Raw genomic sequence first — 23,898 nt, 5'->3', positions numbered from 1 at the left:
AAAATGAAATTTTTTGTGCAGGTTCATACAATTAATAGTAAGACAGATTTATCAATTTGTGATGTCTTAAAAAAATTTTCTTCAATATTTTTGTTGTTTTTATAAATGTTGCATGAAACTAAATAACAGACAGTGTTTATGAATATATCAATAAAGAAAAGTGTCCAATTTAAACATTCATAGGCTTCCACAAATTAATACTACTGATTGACTTGATGATTAGTGCAAGAACAGCTTTTAGTAACGTTTATTAATGTTTTTTAAAATAGAAATGTCACCAGGTAGATGATCAGACTAGGCCCACTGAGCGTTGCAAGTCCCAGTGGGTCTGTGGGTTGTAAGTCACAGGTAACTCATCGCCCAAAATCATCATGTGTCTGAAGGGCCGAAGCCCCGCAGGTAAGAATTAACTCTACCTGATGACAATTGCAATGAGGTCAAATTAAGTATATGAATTTCTAAAGACTTTCTCTGTACATTGGTCCTATATGGATTTGAGAATTGTAAATAAAACACCATCGTAATTGTCAATTGTTAATCTTTATTATTTTCTAAATTAAATTTGCTACTAAGTACAGTTTGTTAAATAAATTATTACAATATGTTGAAAAAGAAATGAAATAAAGATGATAGTTTGATAGAAGCTAATACAAGGGAAATAATCCAATTTTGTAATGAAAACGAATTTTACATTGGATTCGACATGTTTATTGTACTGCTATTTGATTGCAACTGTTTATGAAAACATTGAAACTCTGGCTAGAAATGTGTGCTATGCAATGCACAAAAAGATAAAAAAAAAAAATAAAAAAAAATGATCACAAGCATAGTTAAGACATAAGTGATAATAAAAAATAAATAGTAATTTTTTTGTAACCAATTGAATTAAATTTAAATAGAGTCTACTTAATTAATTTTAAATTTCAATTTTTACTTGTAAAAAAATTTTAAGGACGTGATATTAGAATATTAATTCAGTTCTTACCATCTTCGTAACCCTTGGCTAGCGAAGATGAGTTCTTACTTGCATTTACCATTTGACATCCTTTTATGTCTAAAACTGTACCTCTTTTACTTTTTACAATTGTTTCAAACACAGGGTTGTGCAGCATATTTTTTTAACATTTATATGCTTGAAACTTTTAAAGGGTTTAGAGTAATAAACTGATACTAAAATTCTGTACTTCCCCTCCCGTTACTTTGAGTCTTCCTGAAAATCTCCCCAAAAGAGGCATGGTTTGAGAATGAGCTGTCTCTTCAAGACCATAGACATCATTCTATCTCTGCAATTGCTAATACAATATTGAATAAATCATATGTATGGAATAAAAGGAGATTTATGGGAAACAAACCATGCAACATCCCAAATAACCAAAAGACATCTACATAGGCCAACATTTGTTCTTTATTCTAATATCACGTCCTTATTACGCTTTGAGCACAAAATATGTTTGACACATGCGCATGAACTTACTGTGTATATTAACGTTATTCTCATCGTTATCCTTTTAAAATATACATTTAAGCAGCTAAAATAAACTTTAATCATATATTTTTATAAAACAACATATATTTACCCTGCTCGTAGTTTTGAAACTCATCAAATATCAAATATAATGCACATACTCCTTAGGGAGGAAACGGGAAAAGCCAAACATTTTTACGATATTTTCGTACGCTTCTACCTATAAAAATGATGTATTTGTCCTATTAGAATCAAAATAATTCCTTCATGTCATGCTCTATGCTCATTTTAACATGAGTAGGCATTATATTTGACCAACGCTAACGCTCAGTGTAAAATATCGACAAATATAATGCCTACCCATGTTAAAATGAGCATAGAGCATGACATGAAGGAAATTATTTCTTAAACAAAAAAGCTGTCTATGCAATATGTCAAGCTTATAGTCTTAATCTTTTTGGGTATACTAAATTGTAACATAGCCAGAAATTAGTAGTGGTTTTGCTAATTAATATTCATAATATGTAAATGAGAATAATGTACCAATGATAGTAGTTTGAACTGGACTGGCTTGATAGGCTTGATATCATTAAAATCTTTAAAACACGGATATTATAAGTTGCCTGTTACAGAGTCTTGATTTACAATCACTTAGATATTTCCGTAAAGTTGTCAGGCGGTCAAAATCAAAACAATGAACGCGAATTTAGTGAATTTTTCTTGCTTTCGTGAGTTTATTCTTCTTGAAATAATGACATTTTAATTTTACGTGGGAACCTAGAGTTCAACGACTACACATACAAGGTTTGGACTTACTTATTCTTTGGAAATTAAAGTTTCAAATTTCACCAAGCAACCTGTTTTTGTAATAACTTTGTAAGCCAATTTTCAACACGAAGTTGGCAAATTTGATGTTTCAGCCATTTTAGCCTGTATTTTACACTACAATGTTAAAAGCCTCTCGCTTCGATTTTTAAAATAGCTCAGGAACCTGTTTTTTTGCAACAACAGTCATGATGTTTCGTTTAAATGGTGTATATTGTTGTGTATATTAATTTTCTGCCCCGGCAACCTGTCAATCACTTAAATCAAAATTAAAACAGACATTTTTTCAAAATTCCCTATCATTTTAATGTAATTTCCGTGACCCGTATCCGATTTCTTTGGTATAATATTCAAATAAGCAAAGTGGCGATTTCTGGATATGACTAAATTGAAAAATGAAATGTCGACACAGAACCCTGTCTTGTCTGTATGATATATAATAATAGTAAAATGCAAAATATTGAAACATTCATAGCCAAACTGCCATGACTAAAGGAACAGGCCCAATTATCTCCATGGAAATAAGATGTGCAAATGTTAATACAGCTGGATATAAAATGCATTTGACTTAAATAGTTTAAACTTTTAGTATATGAGATATGGTAATACTGATATAACTGCACACCAAATATTATGGGCTTATCATCAGTGGTTCCCCTCAAACATTTTTTATATCTGACCTACCCCTTAAACATTGTTAATCTGACATTACCACAAACTTTCAACATGAAAACTATGCAAAAGTTATCAAATCAATGAACCTTTATTGTAACCAGTCAGGGCCATATTGTCTCCTTTGAAATGAGTGCAAATGCTTACACAACTTCATACCAAATATCTTAGACTGACCATTAGTTGTTCATCCACAACTGACCTAATTAAAGACCTTATTGTGTATACTATGCAAAAGTCAATAGATCATAACAGACAGGGCAGATCAAAATGATCTTCATGGATGTAAGATGTGCTTATGCTGATTTTTAACTGCAAAGCAAATAATATTGACTTACCAGTAATGTTCCCCTTAAACTGACCTTATCACAAAATATAATATTTAAACTATCAGTAAGCAATAGTTCAAGTCAATAGACAATTACACAGGGGGCAGATTAGAATTACCTTCATGGAAATAAGATGTACCAATGATGATACAAAAGCATAGCAAAAATTGAAAAATTATTAGTAGTTCCCCTTAAACTAACTTAATCACTAACTTTAACAATTTGTTTCCACTGATTGCAACAGCAAACTTAGTCTTGACTCCACTACTTGGTAGAGTCAAGAAAAAAATGATTGAAAGATCAGTCATCAACACCAAAGTCTCCATATACTGTGGATTCATTAATATTCGTTGGATACCAATTTTCATGGATTTCGTGGGAAAAGGAGAACCATAAATTCAAATGTTCAACGAATTACAAATTTTCTAAAGGAATGAGAATAGATTTTGCCAAAACCACGAAATTAGATATCCACTAATATGTAAGTTTTCCTCAAACCATGAAAATTGGTACCCACGAAAATAAATGAATCCACAGTAGAAGAAACCTTGAGATATCACATCGGCCAACCAATTACACGGTTCCTGAATTGGGACAGATACATTATTCAGAAGTCTGCTTTAAAAAGTTTTTTCAGATTTTGATCCTTCTCATTTTGGTATGTACTCTACTTTAACGAAGTTAATGACTCTGATTTAAATACAAATAAGAATAAGAACAAGGCAGGTAAAATAAAATAACAAGGGCGAGATTAAACTAATAATCAAAGTGCTTGTGATCACTGAAGGATAAAGATTGACTTTATATTGCATTTTTTTTAAATAAATTTGTATATAGGTAGGCAAATTAGAAATATGAGTTAGAGTTATCTTCCTTTGTTTGGGATTGTACATTTTTAGGTAAAACCATCAAGTCATAATACCTCACACCCAGTTTCATATGAAAAACGTGTTGATTTTGACAGTTTTAGGTAATTATCTCTGCATATTTTTGCAGACAAGCACCATGATTTTTTATTTCTTGAAAAGTGCCAATTTAACAAAGACTAAAAGTAGAAAATCAATGGTCATATAATAACTCCTTATAGTTGAAACTATTTTTAACAGATTCATATGCCATGTAAATTTTAATAAAAAAAATATTCTTCTTGATAAGTTTGGTAATTCAAATACACATCATATTGTAACGTAAATAACTAAATATAACTTATCATTTATAATAACTTAATTGGATAACATATACAGGATGATCATTTCACTACACAATTTTGTTTGATGTAAGAAAGGTAGTAGTAAACCATTGAAGATTTAGATATAAAGTCAGTACCATTATGGTTTTAGTTGCATTTCATGCAATTGTTACCCACAAACAGAACATTTTATACTTGTATTAATCATTATTGTTTTCAGCAATTAAAAATATTAATACAAACTTCAACTATGTCTGGCGTTGATGCTTTCAAAGTGTTCCCATCAGCAGATTCAAAAAGAATCTATCAAATTTGCCAAAAATCGTCACTTTTCAGATGGTTTTTGTCAAAAATGAATGTGGCCCCATCCGTGTTCATCCTCAACCTTTATATATATTATGTATTATCGTCAAATACAACTTGCATTTCAATATTATGAATGAACACGAATGCGTCTAAAATTTAACTAAAATGCTAATTTTGTGAAGATTTCAGTAATTTAGCATGACTTTATGATGCTAGTACCCGATATATGTGCATTGTATTATAAAAAACAGCCCATATTTATGTAGCAGAATCATTCTATTTTCAAATAAATAGATTCATGATAACATTATCACAATTTTGTAAAACTGCTATATTTTGGGCCAAAAAGGGGTCTTACTGAACCTACTCCTTTGGTTGATTATATAGAGAATCACCGAAGCATGACATGACCATACAATGGTTGATAAAGTTTATATATTTTGAAAACAACTTTTTTCAATATTTCAACTTCATCTTTACTATGTATTTTTTCCCTCTAAATCCCTACATGCAAATCTTCCAAATTTTCATCTTGCCTTCCATTCTAAAATTCTATTCCATCAAGAATTTGATTTTTCTCCATCTTGTATCTACTCTTTTTAAATTATCTTGTTTTAAGTAACAGATTAGCTTATGTCATTACTTAATGCCAGCCATTATTTTTAGTGTTTGCTGCTCAATTCAAAAATTTTGACATGTCCATGATATGAAACTTGCAAAAAAGCTCAGCTTAAATACAATTGCTTCATTTGTGAACAATAAGATTCATTTGTGAACAATAAGCATCCATAGGACTTATTATTAATGTCCCACTCACACTTTTTTACATCCTTGTTCAGTGTACAGTAAAATCAGGAACAAAATTGTAATTTATCTCATAGTTTTAAAAGTTCATCTTACAATATACAGGCTAGTTTTTTGCATGATACTGGTTATGTTCTTCTTATATATTTTTTTATGGTAAGATACTGAACTCCTAGCGGGAGGGATTGTACTTGATTTTCATATACTTAATCATTCAATCATTTTAATTGAGGTCTGGAGCTGGCATGTAAGTGACTGCTAGTGGTCCTTTGTTCATATATGTATCATCGTCATTTTGCTTAGTTTCTTTTGTTACCTTTTCTGACATTCGACTCTGACCTTTTTTAAACTGATATTAACTGTGTGTATTGCTATGTGGTTTTTTTCTACATTTGCTAGAGGTATAGGAGGAGGGTTGAGATATCACAAAACATGTTTAACCCCATTGCATTTTTGCGCCTGTCCCAAGTCAGGAGCCTCTGGCCTTTATTAGTCTTGTGTGTAATTATTTAGGCCACAACTGAGGACCACCTCCAGGTGCGTGATTTTTGCATTGAAGACCTATTGGTGGCCTTCAGCTGTTGTCTGTTCTTTGGACAAGTTGTTGTCTCTTGAACATATTCCCCATTTCCATACTCAAATTTTAAATTTCAAAATTATTTTATGAATACTCTATGGTAAACTACTTTTACCATACATTTCAATATGAGAATGTATTAATTCTTACTATTTCATTTCTATGCTTAGTAAACTATGTAATCAGAGTCAAAACATTAATTTATGAAGTTCACATAATAAACAAATAAACAGTTGTACTTAGTTTCAAGTTAATATTATCCAACCTTCATGGTAAACTAAATTAGCCAAACATTTTAAGCTGATACAGTATAGACTAACAGATAGATAGATGGAAAAATGAACAGACACACAGATCAGAAAAATAATGCCCACTACTATCATAGACAGTCTTCCAAAATGTTACTCCTTGTGTTAAAAACGACCCAGAAACTATTCAGGTAGAGTGTCATATCCTTTTACCAAAAGTCCAATCAAATTCAGAGACAGAAAATGCTCATATCAATATCAACATCATTTTAGGAGACTGCCTAGTTAAACTAGCATTAGAAAAGAACACAAGAACACCCTGCTTCAATAAGAGATTTACATATTATATCATGTCCTCATAAATCTGTCAATACATACTTTGTTGCTAACTGTTCTCCTGATAAATCCTGAAGTTCTGGTACATTGTCTACAATCTCAGCTTTGGAGGCTCCATCATGCACTAACTGAGCAAGCTAAATAAAAATAGATATTATAGATTATAACGCTAAAATGTGTTTTACATGTGTTTGACTATTAAAACATTGATAGCTTAAAGACTTTTAAATTAATATCGCATTAAATCTTTCTCCAGCATGAAATGAAATCCCACTAGTCAGTAAAAGGCAAATTTATGCTGTTTTTTTGACAATTTGATTTTTTTTTGGACAAGTCAGCTTAGAAGAAGATGGTCCAATTTTAAAAGAGTTCTTTATGCAAAATTTAGTTTAAATCATTTACTGAGGGTGAATTTTTTATCAGCTTTTAATGTCCAACTGCACAAAAGCTTCCTTTACTGGATAGTAAAAAAAGACAACTTTAATATCTAAACTTACCTCATAAAATAGTTTATATTGTGATCTTATAATTGTTTTCCCATACCATACATCCACTACTTCATATTTTGAATCTAACTCCCAGATAACACTCACTGCATACCTAAAACAAAGAAAGTGAACTTCTAAATGGACATTCATAAACATGTTGATTTGATTCACTATACTGTGGATTCATTTATTTTCATCTGTATCACTTTTCATGGATTGAGGGAAACTTGCAATTTAATGGATATTTGATTTGTGGTTTCTCCAATCTTTGCATAATACAAAGCCTTTAGAAAATTTGTAATTTGTTAAACATTTGAACTCGTGGATCACCAGTATCAACAAGAGCCACAAAATTGGTATAAAACTGAATCCACAGTATTTTTCAACAAATTCAATCATGTCACTTTCATACATCTTGTAAGTTATCAAGAAAAGAAAATGTAAACTATGCCATAATTCCAACATTTTATATGCTATCTTTCCCTTAAAATTCCACTAAGACTAAGTTATGCTGAATTATTACATTGTAATTATTACATTGACTTTGTTACATTGTCTTTCTTACATTGTAATTGTTACATTGTAATTGTATTGTTACATTGTAATGGTTTGTAATTGGAACATCTACATAGTTACTTGAATGAATGAATGAATTCTTTATTTGCAAAGCAGTAGTTACATGCTATAGCAACACAAACATATTTACATTGTGACACACAATAAACAACAGAGAACAATTTCATAAGATAGTACAATAGAAAAATGATCAACTTATTAAATGTGATCTAATCTGCCAGGCAGATTTCAAATAATTACATAATTTTCCAACTAAAGATCTAGATTTGGTTTGATACAAATACATAAGTTTTGTCACATTTGGCCATGAACAGTAATAATTTGGTAAAAACTGCAGTCGTTCATGCCTATACGCAGGACACACTAGAGTAAAATGGTACTCATCTTCAACACTTTTCATATTACAGCAAGTACATAATCTGTTTTCTCTTAGTATATTTGTATAACGGCCTATCTCAACATTTAACTTCATAGTACCACTACGTAGCTTTGTGAAAAAATGTGAATTATAGTTATAATCTACGTAATCTTCAAAACAAAAATCTAATTTTAAAATTCTGTACATAGTAAGTTTCTCACAGTCCTGCATAGATGCAGACCAGCTTTGAATATATTGATCTTTTAATCTAGTTTTTATTACATCTAATGATATATTCATACCAGACTGCTGGTACCATACAAAGTTTAAACCAATACTAAACAATAGGTCACGAACATTAGAAACCCAATTAGTTTTACCAGTATTTGCATCTCTGAGTAACAATATATAGATATCATACACAATAAGTGGTTTATAAATTACAATTTTTAACCAGTATTTTAAAACTTTTTGTTTTCTTATTACATACATTGGCAAACGCCCTAGTTCGCCATATAAAAATACATTTGGCGTACTTTTACCCAGTTTCAAAATAGATCGACAAAAACGGTTATGAATAATTTCAACATCATTTCCACGATGGAAACCCCAAATTTCCGAGGCATAATTTATCACAGACGCAACCATACTATCGAACAAATCACATTTCTTTTTCTTCGTCAAGTATAAACCATTTGTAGAATTATTCAGAGCTGCCAAAGATCGTGAACCTTGTAAGGCTAATCTCTTCTGTGTTTTTAAAAATTTTCCATTACATTGTATCAGCATACCAAGATATATATACGAATCGACAATTTCTAGTTCTTCGTTGTTATAGAAAAATTTTGCAGTTACGGGTTGCCAGCCATTTTTGAATACAACAACTTTCGTTTTGTTAATATTCACTTCTATATTCCATTTATTACAATAAATAAGTAGTTTATCAAGGAGTTCCTGTACTTATGACACTGATATTGGTATAATTTACAGAGAACCTATTTGAAATTTACTGAGAAAAGTGGATATCTTCTGATCGCTTGTCAATTCAACAAATAAAATAAAACCTAGTGCTGTGAGTGAACTCACAAAAGAATACCCCTACTATGCAATACTAGAAGATATTTCAAATTTTAATAACTAAGACTATATAACTTTACCAAAAAGGTAATGGAGTAAACACAATTTTACAGTTTTCTAGAAGAAAGAATCCTCTTTACCACTTAGTAAAAGGATAATATTCCTTGCTCAGGTAGCAAATTACAACATTTAAAAGTCTATCAATATCTGTCTGAGGAGATGAGCTTATAAGAGACTAATACCACTGTGGTCCACAAATTGCAATACTTTAAAAGTAATAAATCTTTATTATCTCCTCTTTATCATGTCATAAAGAGATAATATTCCTAGGTAGTGTGCTGGTAAAGTTTCATCAGAATCTTTCCAGCTGTGAAGAAGGATGAGCTTATGAAAGACAATTACTTTATATTGCAATATTTAAATAAGTACTGTGTATATACTGAGCATTCCTGTCTAATAAACATATTTTATTACTATGGATTCATTATTATTTCTTGGATACCAATTTTCATGGATTTTGTTGATACAGGTGAAACACAAATGTAAATGTTCAAAGAAGTATGCATTTGCTATTGAATTGTACACAGACTTTGAGAAAACCTTGACATTAAATATCCAAGAAGATGCAATTGTTCCTCAATCCATGAAAAATGGTACCGACAAAAATAAATGAATCCCTAGTACATGTATTATAAAACCAAGTGATGCAATAGGTAAACAATGAAACACAATGACTATACCACTTTTTAGGTAACTTACCTGTCTACCCCACTAATTAGTGAGCACAGGTTAGCACTAAGTATCCCAGGTAACATATCATATCTTCTATCTGCTAGGTAAACAGTTGTTGATCTTTTCTTAGCCTCCTGATCAGTCAGAGATCCTGGCTTTACAAAGTGGGTAACATCAGCAATGTGGACTCCTAACTCAATATTACCGTTTTCTAAATGACTGAAAAAGTGAAGAAATTCCTTTAAAGAACATATGTTAGCATTCTTTTATTGTATAATAAACTCATCATAGATAGCAGGATTGAAATTTTGTAAGCCAGACATATGTTAAATTAAGTTTTTAAAAAGCTCATCAGTAAGTCTCAAATAAAAAATAGTTGAAAAGTCTAATTAAAGTTGTAGAGCATTGAGGACCTTAATTCTAAAGGGTTTTGCCAAATACAGCTAAGTCTATACATGCTGTTGAAAATCCTTTTATTTTGAAAAAAAAAGTTTTGTAAACAGCTAATTTATAATTGACCTTATAAATAATAATTATTGTCGCCAAAGAATACTGGGCTTATTTGGGTAAAAAATATGCCATTTACCGAACTGACAATGTATCATCGACATCTTCACAGCCTTTGGGATCTATACTGAAAATCAAATGGCTATCACGGAGATCTCTTCTCTTCTTTAGTTCTACATCTTCTATCTTCCAAGGGTTTTCAGGTGTGTCTACAGGTAATTCTTTCATCTGTTTAGGGAAATTAAATTTCATTTGATTAAATGTTTTTTTTAAGATGTTAAAAACTTTTAGAACAAAGCAAATGAAAAGAAGTTAATTTATGACTTTTGTCACTCTTACAAAATGTGTTAATCTTTAAAAAATGTTATGCAGTTTACATATTTCTTATTTCAATAATAATTAGGAAACAGTGGTGCCTTATATAAAAAAAAAATATGACTTAAAGATGCTGTTGAAATCATGACAGAAATGTCAACAAACAGACACACACAAGGTTAATCAAAATATCTTCTTCTTTGAACTAAGATTGTATGTAATCATACTTTACCTGAGCATCTGAGAATGGTGGGACACTAATGTTATTTTCTATCAGAATGGCAGATATCTCTGTTTCCAGTTCTCCAATTTTACCAAGACTTCTTATAAAATGTCCATTTGGATATTGTGAGTCTATATCCCATGAGTCAATTCTTACAATGATTCTGTCATCCTTTAACTTCTCAACCTGTCTTGTGCTTATTCTTATCTTAGGGATTCTATAATCCCATGGGATAACAAGCACTTTTCCTCCTTTCTGCCCTGTTTTCTGTAAGGAGAATAACACAATTAATTCATAAAACATTTTACTTTTTAAAATTCCTATTGCATCAAGTTACTTATGATTCTTCACTATTCATTGGGGGCCATGCATACCTCAGATTTTTCAGGTAAAAGTGAGTAATTGTTTGAGTTCAACAAAATAAAGATAGCATATAGACTTCAATCCAGAAATTATTATTACCACAAAATCCAGAATTTACTACCTAATGGTGGGAGACAAAAATGTCTTTCCTTTTTTGCAGTTGATGTTGAAATATACCTCATCTTGAGCAAAGGCAGCCACATATTCTCTCCAGTTCCTCTGTGTTATACCCACAACATAACCAGTGGGCATGATATCACCATTGTCTTCTGATTCTTCATCATCTTTTGACGTCTTAGATTCACCTAAACACAAACAATTATAGAATACAGATTTTTCATACTCTAATCTTACTAACCTCAGATATGAAATTGATAAATACAAAGTAAAGATATTATTTGTCAAATGTTTAGATAATTTTTCAATTCAATCACTAATTTGCAAAATATAAATGCAGCATAAGGGAGATTTTATACAGCTGTTGTTTATATGTAATCAATGGATTGATTGATTGATTGATGATTAACACCACTTTCAGCACAATTGAACGCTTTTGTGGTAATCAGTATATATTAATGGAGAAAGCTGGACTAGTAAAACTTCATTGAACAAGCACAGTTAAAGTTAGACTGATTCCCTAGTAGTAATATACAAAAAAAATGTTGTAGAGTAAAATGATATTGCCTACCTACCTACAATTTTTTTTTCAGCATGTTAGCTGAAACACATGCATTATTTCTTTTTTATTTCTATGTGAAATGTGTGGGATATAACATGATTATGAAAAATTCTAAATTTTGGGCAAATTTGAAAGCTTTGTGAACTTACTCCTTCTTTTACCATTTTTAAAGCAGCATTGTAAACAGTTTGGTTAATTTAAAAGTAATGTAATCTCAGTTTTTAAATTACTTGTTGATTCTGTGGTTTCTTTGATGACGTTTGACCTTCCTTTCCATTCTGACCTTGGTAACAATTCTACAACAACAACATCCCCATGTACAGCTCTGTTTCTGCTGGACATACCATGGATTAAAATGTCAGATCCTGAATCCTCTTTTGATTCTTCTCTGAAAGTATAAAAATAATCACTAAAACCACATTGTCTGTAAACATGGTTAAACATAACTGTTTTGAGAAATAATGAATTATACAAAATTTGGAGGTATATCTGATTTTCATAAAGATTTTAACATTTGGAACTCCTTGAACTGTATTTGATTTCTGAGAAATTGATAAAGCTAGAGAAAAAAACAAATTTACAATGTGTGAAGAAAATGTCAAAGTGTATAGAATGCAGAAGATACATTTTTCATTCTTAATTGAACATTTAAACCCTGTCTGCAGGTATTTGTTTTAAAAAAATTATTTGTCATTGTTATGAACATTTTTTTTTAAACTATTTAAAATTTGTATTGGTTCACAGGATATATTTTTCAGTAGACATCAATTTGTACATTTACTGAAAAAAAGGGTGACAAATGTGTAAAATTGCTGAATTCCCCAAGTCAGGAAAAATGGGGAAAATTTCTTAAAACAATTTCACAAAATGTTTGCACTTATCCAACAAGTTTAAAGGAAAAGATTTAAATTTGTATCAGTAGTAGCTTACACAAAAAGTTACCGTCTTTACTATGACTATGTGTATGGTTATATTTCAGTAAAGTATAAACTTAAATCCCAATTGAAAAAAAATCCAAAGAAATGTGCAAGTTCAGGTGCAAAACCTCATGTGCAATCTTTCTGTAAAGTTTATGGGATCTTGACTATAACTGTAGGATGAGTTTATTAACCAAATAGGTATCTGCTTTTCCCATCCACCCTCCTAACATAACAATACCATACACCAGATTATACCCCATAATAGACTCAATAATATCCATTTCAAAATAAGAATACCTTTTCCTTCTAACAAAGGCCTCTTCTGAGGCATTACTTTTGTTGACATTCATATGACCTTGAATATATCTTCCAGTTTTAAGTCCTGCTTCAAGTACATCTGTGGGAAGGTATCCACTATATCCCTTTTCTTTGTAAAATAACAAATTTAGATATGAAATAAACAAAACATTTTTTCATGACTAACAATCTGAGCTTTTAAAGATTTATCTTTAGTTTTTTTCTCAAAAGTCTAACCAACATGAAAAAGTGTCTTGATCACACTTTTTTTTTGAAAGATGTTTTGTAATTTGAATTGCAAAACCTGTTCCGAAGTTTTTATATTCACAGTTTCAAATGAGCAATAATTCCTATTGAAGAAAGGGAGATACTATTTTCTCAATGTGATCTTAATGGTCAAATTAGTAAAAATAAAATTTCCAACTTAGGTGAAAATTGCAGATTATTACACATAATCATGATAATGTTAACCCAACTATCTTCTGACGATTCTTATGACAAAGGTATAACATGTTACCAAAAACAGATAAACATTTTTTTAGCCATTTACAAGGTACATATGTAGTTGACCTAATTTCATAATTTATTGACTTTTAACTTTTGCTTACTTTTAGTTTTACTCTGGACAGATGCAGTCAGAGATTCAAATAAATCCATTAAAGATGTGTTAGCCTGCTTCCAGAAAGTTTGTAAATATTCTCCTAGTTTCATCACATGTACATTGATTATCTTGCTTCCATACTCTTCTATTATCTGAAAGGAAAAATACCATCATGATTCATGACAATAGGCAGATCTGTAAATATCTTTAATTTTAGTAAAAAGATATTTTCACTTTTCTCCAGGTTCTATTTTTTGGATTTGGACAAATTCTTCCTTTTTTTTGCTTTTAGATTTTACCACTGGCAGTCACTTCTTCTAGGGTCCCTATAATTCAGTTTAACATTTTTTGGAAGTCTAATAGGTATAAACCCTTAGACATATTAAAATCATTGGTCTGAATTACACTATGGACTTGGTTTGAATATGTATCTGTTACGACCATTGGTCAAGTGCTAAATAAATGTACCAAACCAATGTGCCAAAAGGACAAAAATTTAAGCAATCAAAATCACTATTCACATTTAGTCATGCTTGTAAACATTAACAAATTTCCAGAGACCACTATTCAATATAAGATAAAGAATTTTAACAGATATTCTAAAAATAGTTATGCTTGTTGGTTGTTGTCTCTTTGACACATTCCCCATTTCCATTCTCAATTTTATTGGTCTTTTGATTATTTATATCCATTTCTCAACTATCAGTCTCATCAACAGACGGAACTTCTTTTGAAGATTTTACTTTTTCCCCAAGTAGCTCTTTCATTGTTAAATCTATTTACCTTATCATCATTTGTCACCATGACTACTGGTAACTGACCAGCTAGATGATTGAAGAACCATTCTGCAGCCTTGAATGTACTTCTGCAATATATTTCAAATATAATGAGAAACACTTAAATAGCATACTGGATAAAAAATATTACAAACATAAAAGCATAACATGGTATGTTTTGCTAAGCATATCTTAATCATTATAATTGAAAGTATCAGCCAACAGGAAGCAGGGCAGATATCAGACAAATTTGAGATATGCTCACACATTACAACTGATCTCTTTCAAGCTGCAGGCAAAATATGAAGTCATTCTATTTTTTTCTGAGAGAGAAGTATGACAAAAATATTTTTTGGTCAATTGGATGAACAGAAAGATAAGTGATTGTAATAAAGCCTCCGCTTCTGGAGAAGGGGTTATTATCAAAGGGCTTGTAAGCAGTGATAGGTGGAGATTGCCTTAATTTATCAGTGTCAGTAGGACGTAAAATTTAAATATTACATTGTCAATAAAGCATTGGTTGTAGTTCATTCAACTACAATTCTGGACAACGGGAGATAAATCCAATTTTAAAAGATGACTTAAACAATGTCAGACATCATTTATATTTTAAAACCAGATATTAGATTCTTGCACCTTGCAAAAGTTAAGAATTTTTCTTGACAGGTGTAACATCATTTTGTGACTTGAATATCTGAGCACTTGTTAATTTATAAATTTCTGGAAATGTTCATGGATAGGATATATAAAATGTTATGATCAATGCACTATATATTGTGTATCAAAAAATGTAGTGACAAGCCTTGGAAACTTAAGATAAGCTTCAAGTCAGTAACATAGGGTTTTGATACATTTCATGCAATCTTTTCCCAATAAAATCACCATTTTGTTTATACCTGGACTGCCAAGCTGAGTTTGATTCTCCAGATTCCCGTTCACAGTATGCATACTTCTGGAATTCATTATGAAATATAACAGCACCTTTTGTCTTATCCTTTACCAATCTTTTAAATCTATTGTGATGATTCTTGCTTCCTTCATACTGTATCTGAAAAATAAAATTATTCTATTGCAATTTACTGATGTTTTGATACAATAAACAAATCAGTCTGTGAAACAGTAAGAGACACTTTAAGATATTTGTAATCACCTAAAATTTTGTACACTTAAAAAGGTGGTCTTTCTGATATCTATGAAACTTTATATACATTTAAGAAGTCTTTCCGCTGCATCTAAATATTTGAAGATTTTTTTTAAATTTTTTTAGAGATACAATCAAAGTATAATACATTTAAATTATGTGGAATAGATCCATAAATGCACAGAATGTATGATGTTAAAATCTGTAAAAAATTCTTTAGATAATATAAATAAAATTCCATCAACATAATTTCATTTTACTAAATATGGTATGATATCTATTCATAACTGTGAAAATTTCCATTTTAATTATATAAAAATATATCTTTTGCAGGGTAATGCCTGCCATTACAATATTTGACAGGTTTTGTCATTTTGAATGTTTTTAGATTTACGTGTTCATGTTGTAATAATTCATAAAATTCTACTGAAAAAACCCCAAAGAAATTGGTTATGATCCTCATGTTTTGAACATTTGTTATCATGTAAATAATATGATATCTAAAACTTTCCATTATTATTGTATCAAAATATGTATTTTGTAGTTTAATGCCATAACAACCATTCACATGTTTTGTCTTTTTTAAATATTTGTTGGTTTACAAGTACATTTTGTAATAACTCATTGAATTCTACCGGGGAAAAAAACCTGATCATCTACAAGTTAGCACCGGGTTTAAACCATTTATCATGAAAACGTAAATGTATTGGAATAATGCTATAACTATCTTTCAGTGTAAAATGAAATTAATAAATACAAGTATATAAAATATGCTAATGCATTCAAACAATAAAACTACAAAAATAGTATATGAATAGTATACAATAAAATATTTTCTAAACAGCTTTTTTTTATACATAGAGCATTGTTTCATAAAATATTATGGAATTATCAAACTTCAATTTCTTCTGAAAAAATATTTTCTAAACTTACACAGTGTTCAGCTGTCTGTGTAAAAATTATTCCATGAATTTCTGGTGCTTCAAAAACTTCAAGGTATTCTCTGGCAACTTGACAATCTGGGATTATATAGTGTGTCACATTGGAAGGTAGCAAATCAGAGTCATCTGCAAAGAGTTCCCAGTTATCATGGTTATATAAACATTAATATTAAACTAAATATGATAATAGGCTATGAATCAAGTATGGAATCTCTGCTCAATATTGATATTTATATAATATCTATGTGTGTTTATTAGTGTTTGTGGTACATGAACTTAAATCTGTTGGAAGACCATACCAGGCTACATTGCCATTTCCAAATAAAATAACATCTATATGTTCATGTATAGAGATTTTTTAAAGTGTTTAAAACATAAATATATATGTCCCATGTAAACCAACTATATATGGAGTAAGTAATATTCTTTTAAGATAATATAATATGAAATAGCAAAGGTATCAATCAATTTTTGGTAATGTACCATGCAAAACTTTATCCAAGATTATCAATTCAATTAAAATAGCAGAGACAAAAAACAACCCTTCACTCAAGCTGGAGGACCCAATAGTCATGATAGTGGTATTGCTAAATATAATCTGGCAACTCAAGAAGTAACAAACAAAAACAATGGCGGATACAGAAATGTTCATAAGTGACTGACTGCATAAGAAGGGGCAAGTTCCAGTCATGATTCAATAATTAATTCCATATACATGTAGTATATAATCAACCAAATTTTTCCCACAAAAGGGGGGACCCCAAATTCTCCCTTTAAATCCGCCTCTGAAAAGCAGAATCTCATTTTAATAGTTTTATAGTCACAATTCAGCTAAAAAGGTCTATGCCAAGAGTTACAGAGAGGTAAGATATTTTTATCTCCTTCAATAATACCTTCAACATTTTTTTAACATTTATTTAAAATCTCACCTATTCCCACATTGCAAACTCCAAGACATAAACTACTCTGACATGGTATATTTTCTCTCCTATAGACTTCTCTTACAATACTGACACTCTTTCCTTGGCTGTTCTTCAATCTCAAATAACGATTGTCTTTATCTAGAGACTCTGCTTTATTTTCTATGACCATCTTTAGGCTGTCTACATTATCAAATTTACTACATGTATATCCTGAAGAATAAAAAGTTATTTTTTAAATATGGACAACCTTTGATAGTTTCTTTCTTGTTGACATGAAATGCATTTGCTCAGAATATGCATTATAGCTGAGATTATCCCTTATTTAATAGTATGCTAATTACAAATAACTAGAGGCTCTCAAGAGCCTGTGTCGCTCACCTTAGTCTATGTGCATATTAAACAATGGACACAGATAAATTCATAACAAAATTGTGTTTTGATGATGATAATGTGTTTGTAGATCTTTATCTTTACTGAAAATTCTTGATGCTACAATTATCTCTATATATAATGAACTTGGCTCAGTAATTACAGTGGAAAATATTTTTGAAAAATCTACTAAAATTTATGAAAAATGTTGAAAATTGACTATAAAGGGCAATAACTCCTAAAGGGGTCAACTGACCATTTTTGTCGTGTTGAATTATTTGTTAATCTTACTTTGCTGAACATTATTGCTGTTTACCGTTTATCTCTTTCTATAATATTATTCAAGACAATAATCAAAAACAGCAAAATTTCCTTAAAATTACAAATTCAGGGGCAGCAACCCAACAACGGGGTGTCCAATTCATCAGAAAATGATGGGGCAGATAGATCTTGACCTGATAAACAATTTAACTCCCTGTCAGATTTGCTCTAAATTCTTTGATTTTTAAGTTTTAAGCCAAAACCTGCATTTTACCCAAATGTCCTATTTTTAGCCATGGCGACCATCTTGAATAGTTGACCAAGTAACCGGACACAGTTTGTAAACTAGATACCCCAATGATGATTGTGGCCACGTATGGTTTAATTTGGCCCAGTAGTTTCAGAGAAAAAAAATTGTAAAAGATTACTAAGATTTACGAAAAATGGTTAAAAATTTACTATAAAGGGCAATAACTCCTAAAAGGGTCAACTGACCATTTCGGTCCTGTTGACTTATTTGTAGATCTTATTTTGCTGAACATTAATGCTGTTTACAGTTTATCTTTATCTATAACATTATTCAAGAAAATAACAAAAAACAGCAAAATTTCCTTCAAATTACCAATCAGGGGCAGCAACCCAACAACAGGTTGTTCGATTCATCTGAAATTTGCAGGGCAGATAGATCTTGACCTGATAAACAATCTAACCCCATGTCAGATTTGCTCTAAATGCTTTGGTTTTTGAGTTTTAAGCCAAAAACTGCATTTTACCCCTATGTTCTATTTTTAGCCATGGCGGCCATCTTGAATTGTTGACCGGGTCACCATACACAACTTTTTTAACTAGATACCCCAATGATGATTGTGGCCAAGTTTGGGCCAGGTGAGATAAAAATGTATGAACATTGTATTAATTAATCATAAAGCCTGTAATTCACTGGTTCTGGTTGGTTGCTGTCGGTTATCATGTATCAGTTCTGCCAATTAAAGTCATAAGAAACGAGTGACTGGTGAAAAATAATGTTATCCCAATTCTTGAACCAATGCTTACAAACATCATAAACATAGTCTTCTGTGCAAGATTTATCATTTTTTTCGCATAAATTTTTCAGATAATTGCATAATCGTTATTTTTTCTTCTTCAATTGGTCAGTGTTGTTGTGAAAATAGGCAGGTAAATAAAGTTTCTGTTTTGAAGCCTAAGTTTAACGATTGTCACCAGTTTGTCAACAATCAACAAAAGAGCATTGATATTGAGCATGTGTTCAACATGTACAATCAGATAAAAGTTTATTTTAACCCTTTCGCCGATTAGTCCTGGTTTACCGGGATTCACGCTTCGGACAGCTGACAATGAGTCCCGTTTTACCGGGATCGGAATACCTCTTTTACATTTCCTGCTCAATCAGTGCAAACATGAGTTATCTTTCTTTGATGAATAACCCCGATGAAAGTGTAAACATGGCGCTTCCGTTTGTTGAAACTGTGTCAAAATCAGAGGAAATTTACGAAATTTAAGAGGAACATTTTTTTTGGAAGAATATGGAAGAATTGAAGCCAAACTAGTATCCTTTTAGAAATAAAATGTCGTTTTTTGTACAAAACACTTGGAATGGACATGGATCAGTGAGAGGAATTTGTACAGCCTCATAAAAATTTTCAAAATTTTGATGTTTTAGGTTAAAAAATTACGATTTGGGGTGAAAGAGCAGAATTTTGAGAATTTCACCTAGACATGCTAGATAATTCTGAAAATTTGAAAATTTGAATATTTTATGAAGAAAAAATTGTCAAAACACGATTAAAACTGTGAACATAGTGTTAGTGAATGAAATAAATACATACATGTACATGTATTATGTACATATGTACATAAGTTTTATAATGGAAACTATCTATTGTCAGAGTTTAAGTAAATCTGTGAGATTAGGACAAAACTGTAAATATCAAAGAGTAAAAACAATAGATCAAAGGAAAATGCTGCCAAATACATTGTAAGTATGAAATTGTGTGAGACTTCTCAGCCCTGATGCATCTGTTTTTTTTTTTATTGTTATCTTGTCTGTCTTCTTGAGCATTTGTTTAACCTCATCTATGATACTATGCTAAGAGTATTTCTCAAAATTGGTGGTTGTATGGTGATATGGAGTTGCATACATATAAAAGTAGTTTACATTTCATTTGGACTCTGGTGGATAGTTGTTTCAGGCCTAAAAGGAAAGAGGGTCTTTAACATCACATGAAACAAGAGCCTGTGGTTTTAGTGCCATGAACCTGAAACCAAAGAAGTATTATAATTCAATCAATTAGTTCACCTCAGTTGTTTTCACCCCTATGTCTTGTTATTACTACAATGTATCACTAAACTGGCGGTTTATTCTTTTTTACACTACTGGGTACATTTTTGGCTTAGGGGAGAGACATGTCACTTTTGTTTCGTAAATACAAGATTTGCTGCTGCGGTGTTAACTCCTTCGCGGGAGCACTCTAATCGAGATGATCAGTCAGACTAAATCTGCAGATAAGTCAACATGCCCCATATTGCTTGTCAATTTCTTATTTTAATTATTGCCCTTTAAAACGAGTTTTCCAATTTTTGTCTATTATCTTGAAAACTGTGATAGATATAAATATATAATAGATAAATTGAAACTTTATAGCAGAAAATTATCAGCTTGCCGATACACAGACTAAGTCAGTGTCTGTGGCTGGATAAGCCGGGTCTTTAAATATGCCAACATTACCAGTTTCCATTTCATGTTTGCTTTAATATGCTTTGATTCATTTATTATTTACTGTGATAACAGTATTTATGTTGTGCCTGCTTTGCTTTCTGTTTATATATAAATACGTTTAGCCTTGTATCCACATTAATCTATGTTATGAAAACAGGGACCCACCCGTCCCCTCTTTGCCAATGGTGCTAAACACTGCCTCTTCTCAGCCTCTCTGCCAACGCTTGATATGGTATGACTTATCATGTATAACGTCCCAAATCAAGTTAGGATACAACGGAAGGATTCAGCGGCCAAATAGAACATAAGGCAGTGTTGGTTATATATTTAAACAAAGACAGGTTTGGGAAAACTAACCACAGTTTATTAAGTATGCATGTAATTATTTCAATTATACAATAATGCTAAATGAATTTAGGTGGTATGGGTGTCTTCCGCCATCTTGGATTGTAAAAAACAGAGAAACTAAGGTCCCGATTTTCCATCAAGTTAGCAAAATTTGATGCAGGAATGCAGATATTTAATGTGAATTTTCATTTAAAAGAAATCATTTATAAGAATATAACTTATAAATATTAATATTTTGAAAGGTGTAGATTAATTTTGGTTGTTTTAAAATGTTTTTAAATTGACATTTTAAGGGGAGGTAACTCTAAAACAGTGCATGTTCTGTTTGAATCTACTAGGAATTTTCCTATTTTGTATTTTAGCCGGAAAAAAGTACGGTGACCATATCTTTTCTGTTGATATTATTAAAGCATTGCCTGAAAGCTATCTTTTCCCAATTTATTTGATAATATTATCATTTTGTTTAGTTTCTAATCACAAAATGGTGTTTTTTTCCTACATAATCCATACAAAATATGTCATTTTGTCACAGCCTGTAACTTGAGAAAATGTGGTGTGACATATCATTTTTATTATATTTTTGAACATATATCATTAGATACTACGTTGTGGCAAAGTATGAACAAATTCTATCATTTTTATTTTAGACTCCCATACCACCTTAAGGCAAATACAAAATGTAAGTAATGCATGAATACAAAATCTCCAAGGACAATCAGTAGGCTGGCACTTATCAGTAAACATATAAATTAGTAAGAGAGAAATAATAGAAAGGGAATTATAGCAAGTTTACATTTGTATTGCGGTTGTCCACGCTGTTGTGAAAATGATTATAATGCTCGCCGCATAATGTGAATGCTCGACATGTTAACTTTACAGAAAACATCCGTGACATCGTGACATAAACAGAAATGTAGGGTAAAAATTAATTAGACTGCAATCATGAAACACAATATTCTTTGAACAGTTATCTATAATGATTTAATCTAAATGCATTTCATTAATCAACAAACTACAATCGTCAGTTTTATTCCCACTTGTATAAGATGTTCAAACATTGTTTTCAATTAAACACGCATACACTGTAAAGTTGAAATTTAAACATACCAAACCCAGTACTTGATGTAATGCTCCTCATACCTACTCGTTCAATGTTTATCTTGTAGTAAATTAAAGTTTTATTAATACCAAAGATCACAAAAACTCTAAATCTTATTTGAACTACAAATTATTGACTCGACAGTGTGAGGTCAATAAAGTTTATATATACGTTAAAACAGAAGTCATAATTAATATAAATGCGTCAATAACCTTATTTTGTTTATCCCACCATAATTGTTTACATTCCGATCTCTATGTATAAATACGAAACACCTAACAAGTGTCTACTACATTAGAAAGTTAGATCACCAAGGAACACATTCTATAAACTATTGAGACCTCACTAAACTGTACCATTTCAAAACTGTTGGGACTTCATCAAGGAAGACCGTTTCATAAGTGTTGAGACTTAATTCACTAAAGAGCACCATTTCAAAACTGTTGAGACATAATCAAGAAGGATCATATTCCAAAACTGTAGAGACTTTACTAAAGAGCACCATTTCAAAACTGTTGAGACCTCATCAAGAAGGATCACATTCCAAAACTGTAGAGAATAATTGAAAGTACAGTACTGCGGCATTTGTTTAAATTGGCGAATAACTTGATCTTTGAGCGAACGAAAAAGAATAATGGCGTGTGTTTACAGTGAAGCAAACATTATCGCAGAAAATAATTTACTGAATATCGAGCATAATACATTTCTAGAGAACGTTGAACATCGTAAAATCTTTTATACAGAGAAAAGAAATGTTCATACAGATGTGCAGACTTCACTGGGTAAAATAGACCGAGGCAAACTACCACATGGATCTTTAATTCTTCAAGCCATACTAAAAGAAATGAACGGGAATCGTTATGGTCGGTAAATGGAAAACTACCCTATAGACAATAAGCATTTATTACAACAGTGTGTGTATGTGTACGCATGGTATGTGTACAAAACATGTGAGCCACACAAGACAGCATGCGATATTTGAAAAGGAACAATATCTTATAGTGTCTGTCGTAAGCTCGTTCTGTTTCAAGTGTAACCTCGTTCTAAGCCAATATGTGTTCATTAAGTTTTTAAAGAGACTTTTTTATTTTAATTTTTTGTCATTTATAAATTGTTTCATTTAGAAATGTTACTATTAAATATATACAAACAAATCGCTTATTATTGTGTTTATAGTATATCATCTTTGCATGTAAATGCTCTTACTCATACCACTAAATATATAAGTTTGAAAACAATGTTTAAGAAAAAGACAGACACGACTTTAAGCTTTAGAAAATACACAGACTGCTTTACAAATACACACATAAATGAAAACCGAAGCAAAATTACAACTGGCCCGTTATGAAATATATGTGAAATAGAGTCCACATACCTGTTTGTAATGTGATAGCCACAATCCCACACTTGATTTAA

The 23,898-nt window shown here is 30.9% G+C and overlaps 1 protein-coding gene and 1 non-coding gene across 3 annotated transcripts in view; both read right to left on the bottom strand.

The window, feature by feature from the left end:
- Nucleotides 1–22,585, bottom strand: part of LOC134687415 (DIS3-like exonuclease 1) — a 41,775-nt gene extending 19,190 nt beyond the window's left edge. Inside the window, exons 1-14 of one of the 2 annotated variants that reach the window (XM_063547701.1) lie at nucleotides 22,491–22,585; nucleotides 17,675–17,878; nucleotides 16,738–16,871; nucleotides 15,560–15,711; nucleotides 14,671–14,752; nucleotides 13,895–14,039; nucleotides 13,287–13,416; nucleotides 12,300–12,457; nucleotides 11,568–11,695; nucleotides 11,037–11,294; nucleotides 10,569–10,717; nucleotides 10,010–10,201; nucleotides 7,249–7,351; nucleotides 6,794–6,888 (exon numbers count right to left, since the gene is read on the bottom strand). In XM_063547701.1, coding sequence (XP_063403771.1) covers nucleotides 6,794–6,888; nucleotides 7,249–7,351; nucleotides 10,010–10,201; nucleotides 10,569–10,717; nucleotides 11,037–11,294; nucleotides 11,568–11,695; nucleotides 12,300–12,457; nucleotides 13,287–13,416; nucleotides 13,895–14,039; nucleotides 14,671–14,752; nucleotides 15,560–15,711; nucleotides 16,738–16,871; nucleotides 17,675–17,878; nucleotides 22,491–22,521 — 1,961 coding nt within the window. In that variant the 5' untranslated portion in view covers nucleotides 22,522–22,585. Of the gene's footprint in view, nucleotides 1–6,793; nucleotides 6,889–7,248; nucleotides 7,352–10,009; nucleotides 10,202–10,568; nucleotides 10,718–11,036; nucleotides 11,295–11,567; nucleotides 11,696–12,299; nucleotides 12,458–13,286; nucleotides 13,417–13,894; nucleotides 14,040–14,670; nucleotides 14,753–15,559; nucleotides 15,712–16,737; nucleotides 16,872–17,674; nucleotides 17,879–20,615; nucleotides 20,714–22,490 lie in introns of those variants that run through there. The other variant, XM_063547711.1, reaches the window with a different exon arrangement.
- Nucleotides 289–423, bottom strand: LOC134702926 (U8 small nucleolar RNA). The gene has a single exon (XR_010104610.1). It is a non-coding gene; the product is annotated as a U8 small nucleolar RNA (small nucleolar RNA).
- Nucleotides 22,586–23,898: the final 1,313 nt, after the last annotated feature.

This window comes from Mytilus trossulus, chromosome 1 (genome assembly GCF_036588685.1).
Source record: "Mytilus trossulus isolate FHL-02 chromosome 1, PNRI_Mtr1.1.1.hap1, whole genome shotgun sequence".
In the NCBI taxonomy this organism is placed as follows: Eukaryota; Metazoa; Mollusca; class Bivalvia; order Mytilida; family Mytilidae; genus Mytilus; species Mytilus trossulus.
This window is presented reverse-complemented; position numbering and strand designations above follow the sequence as displayed.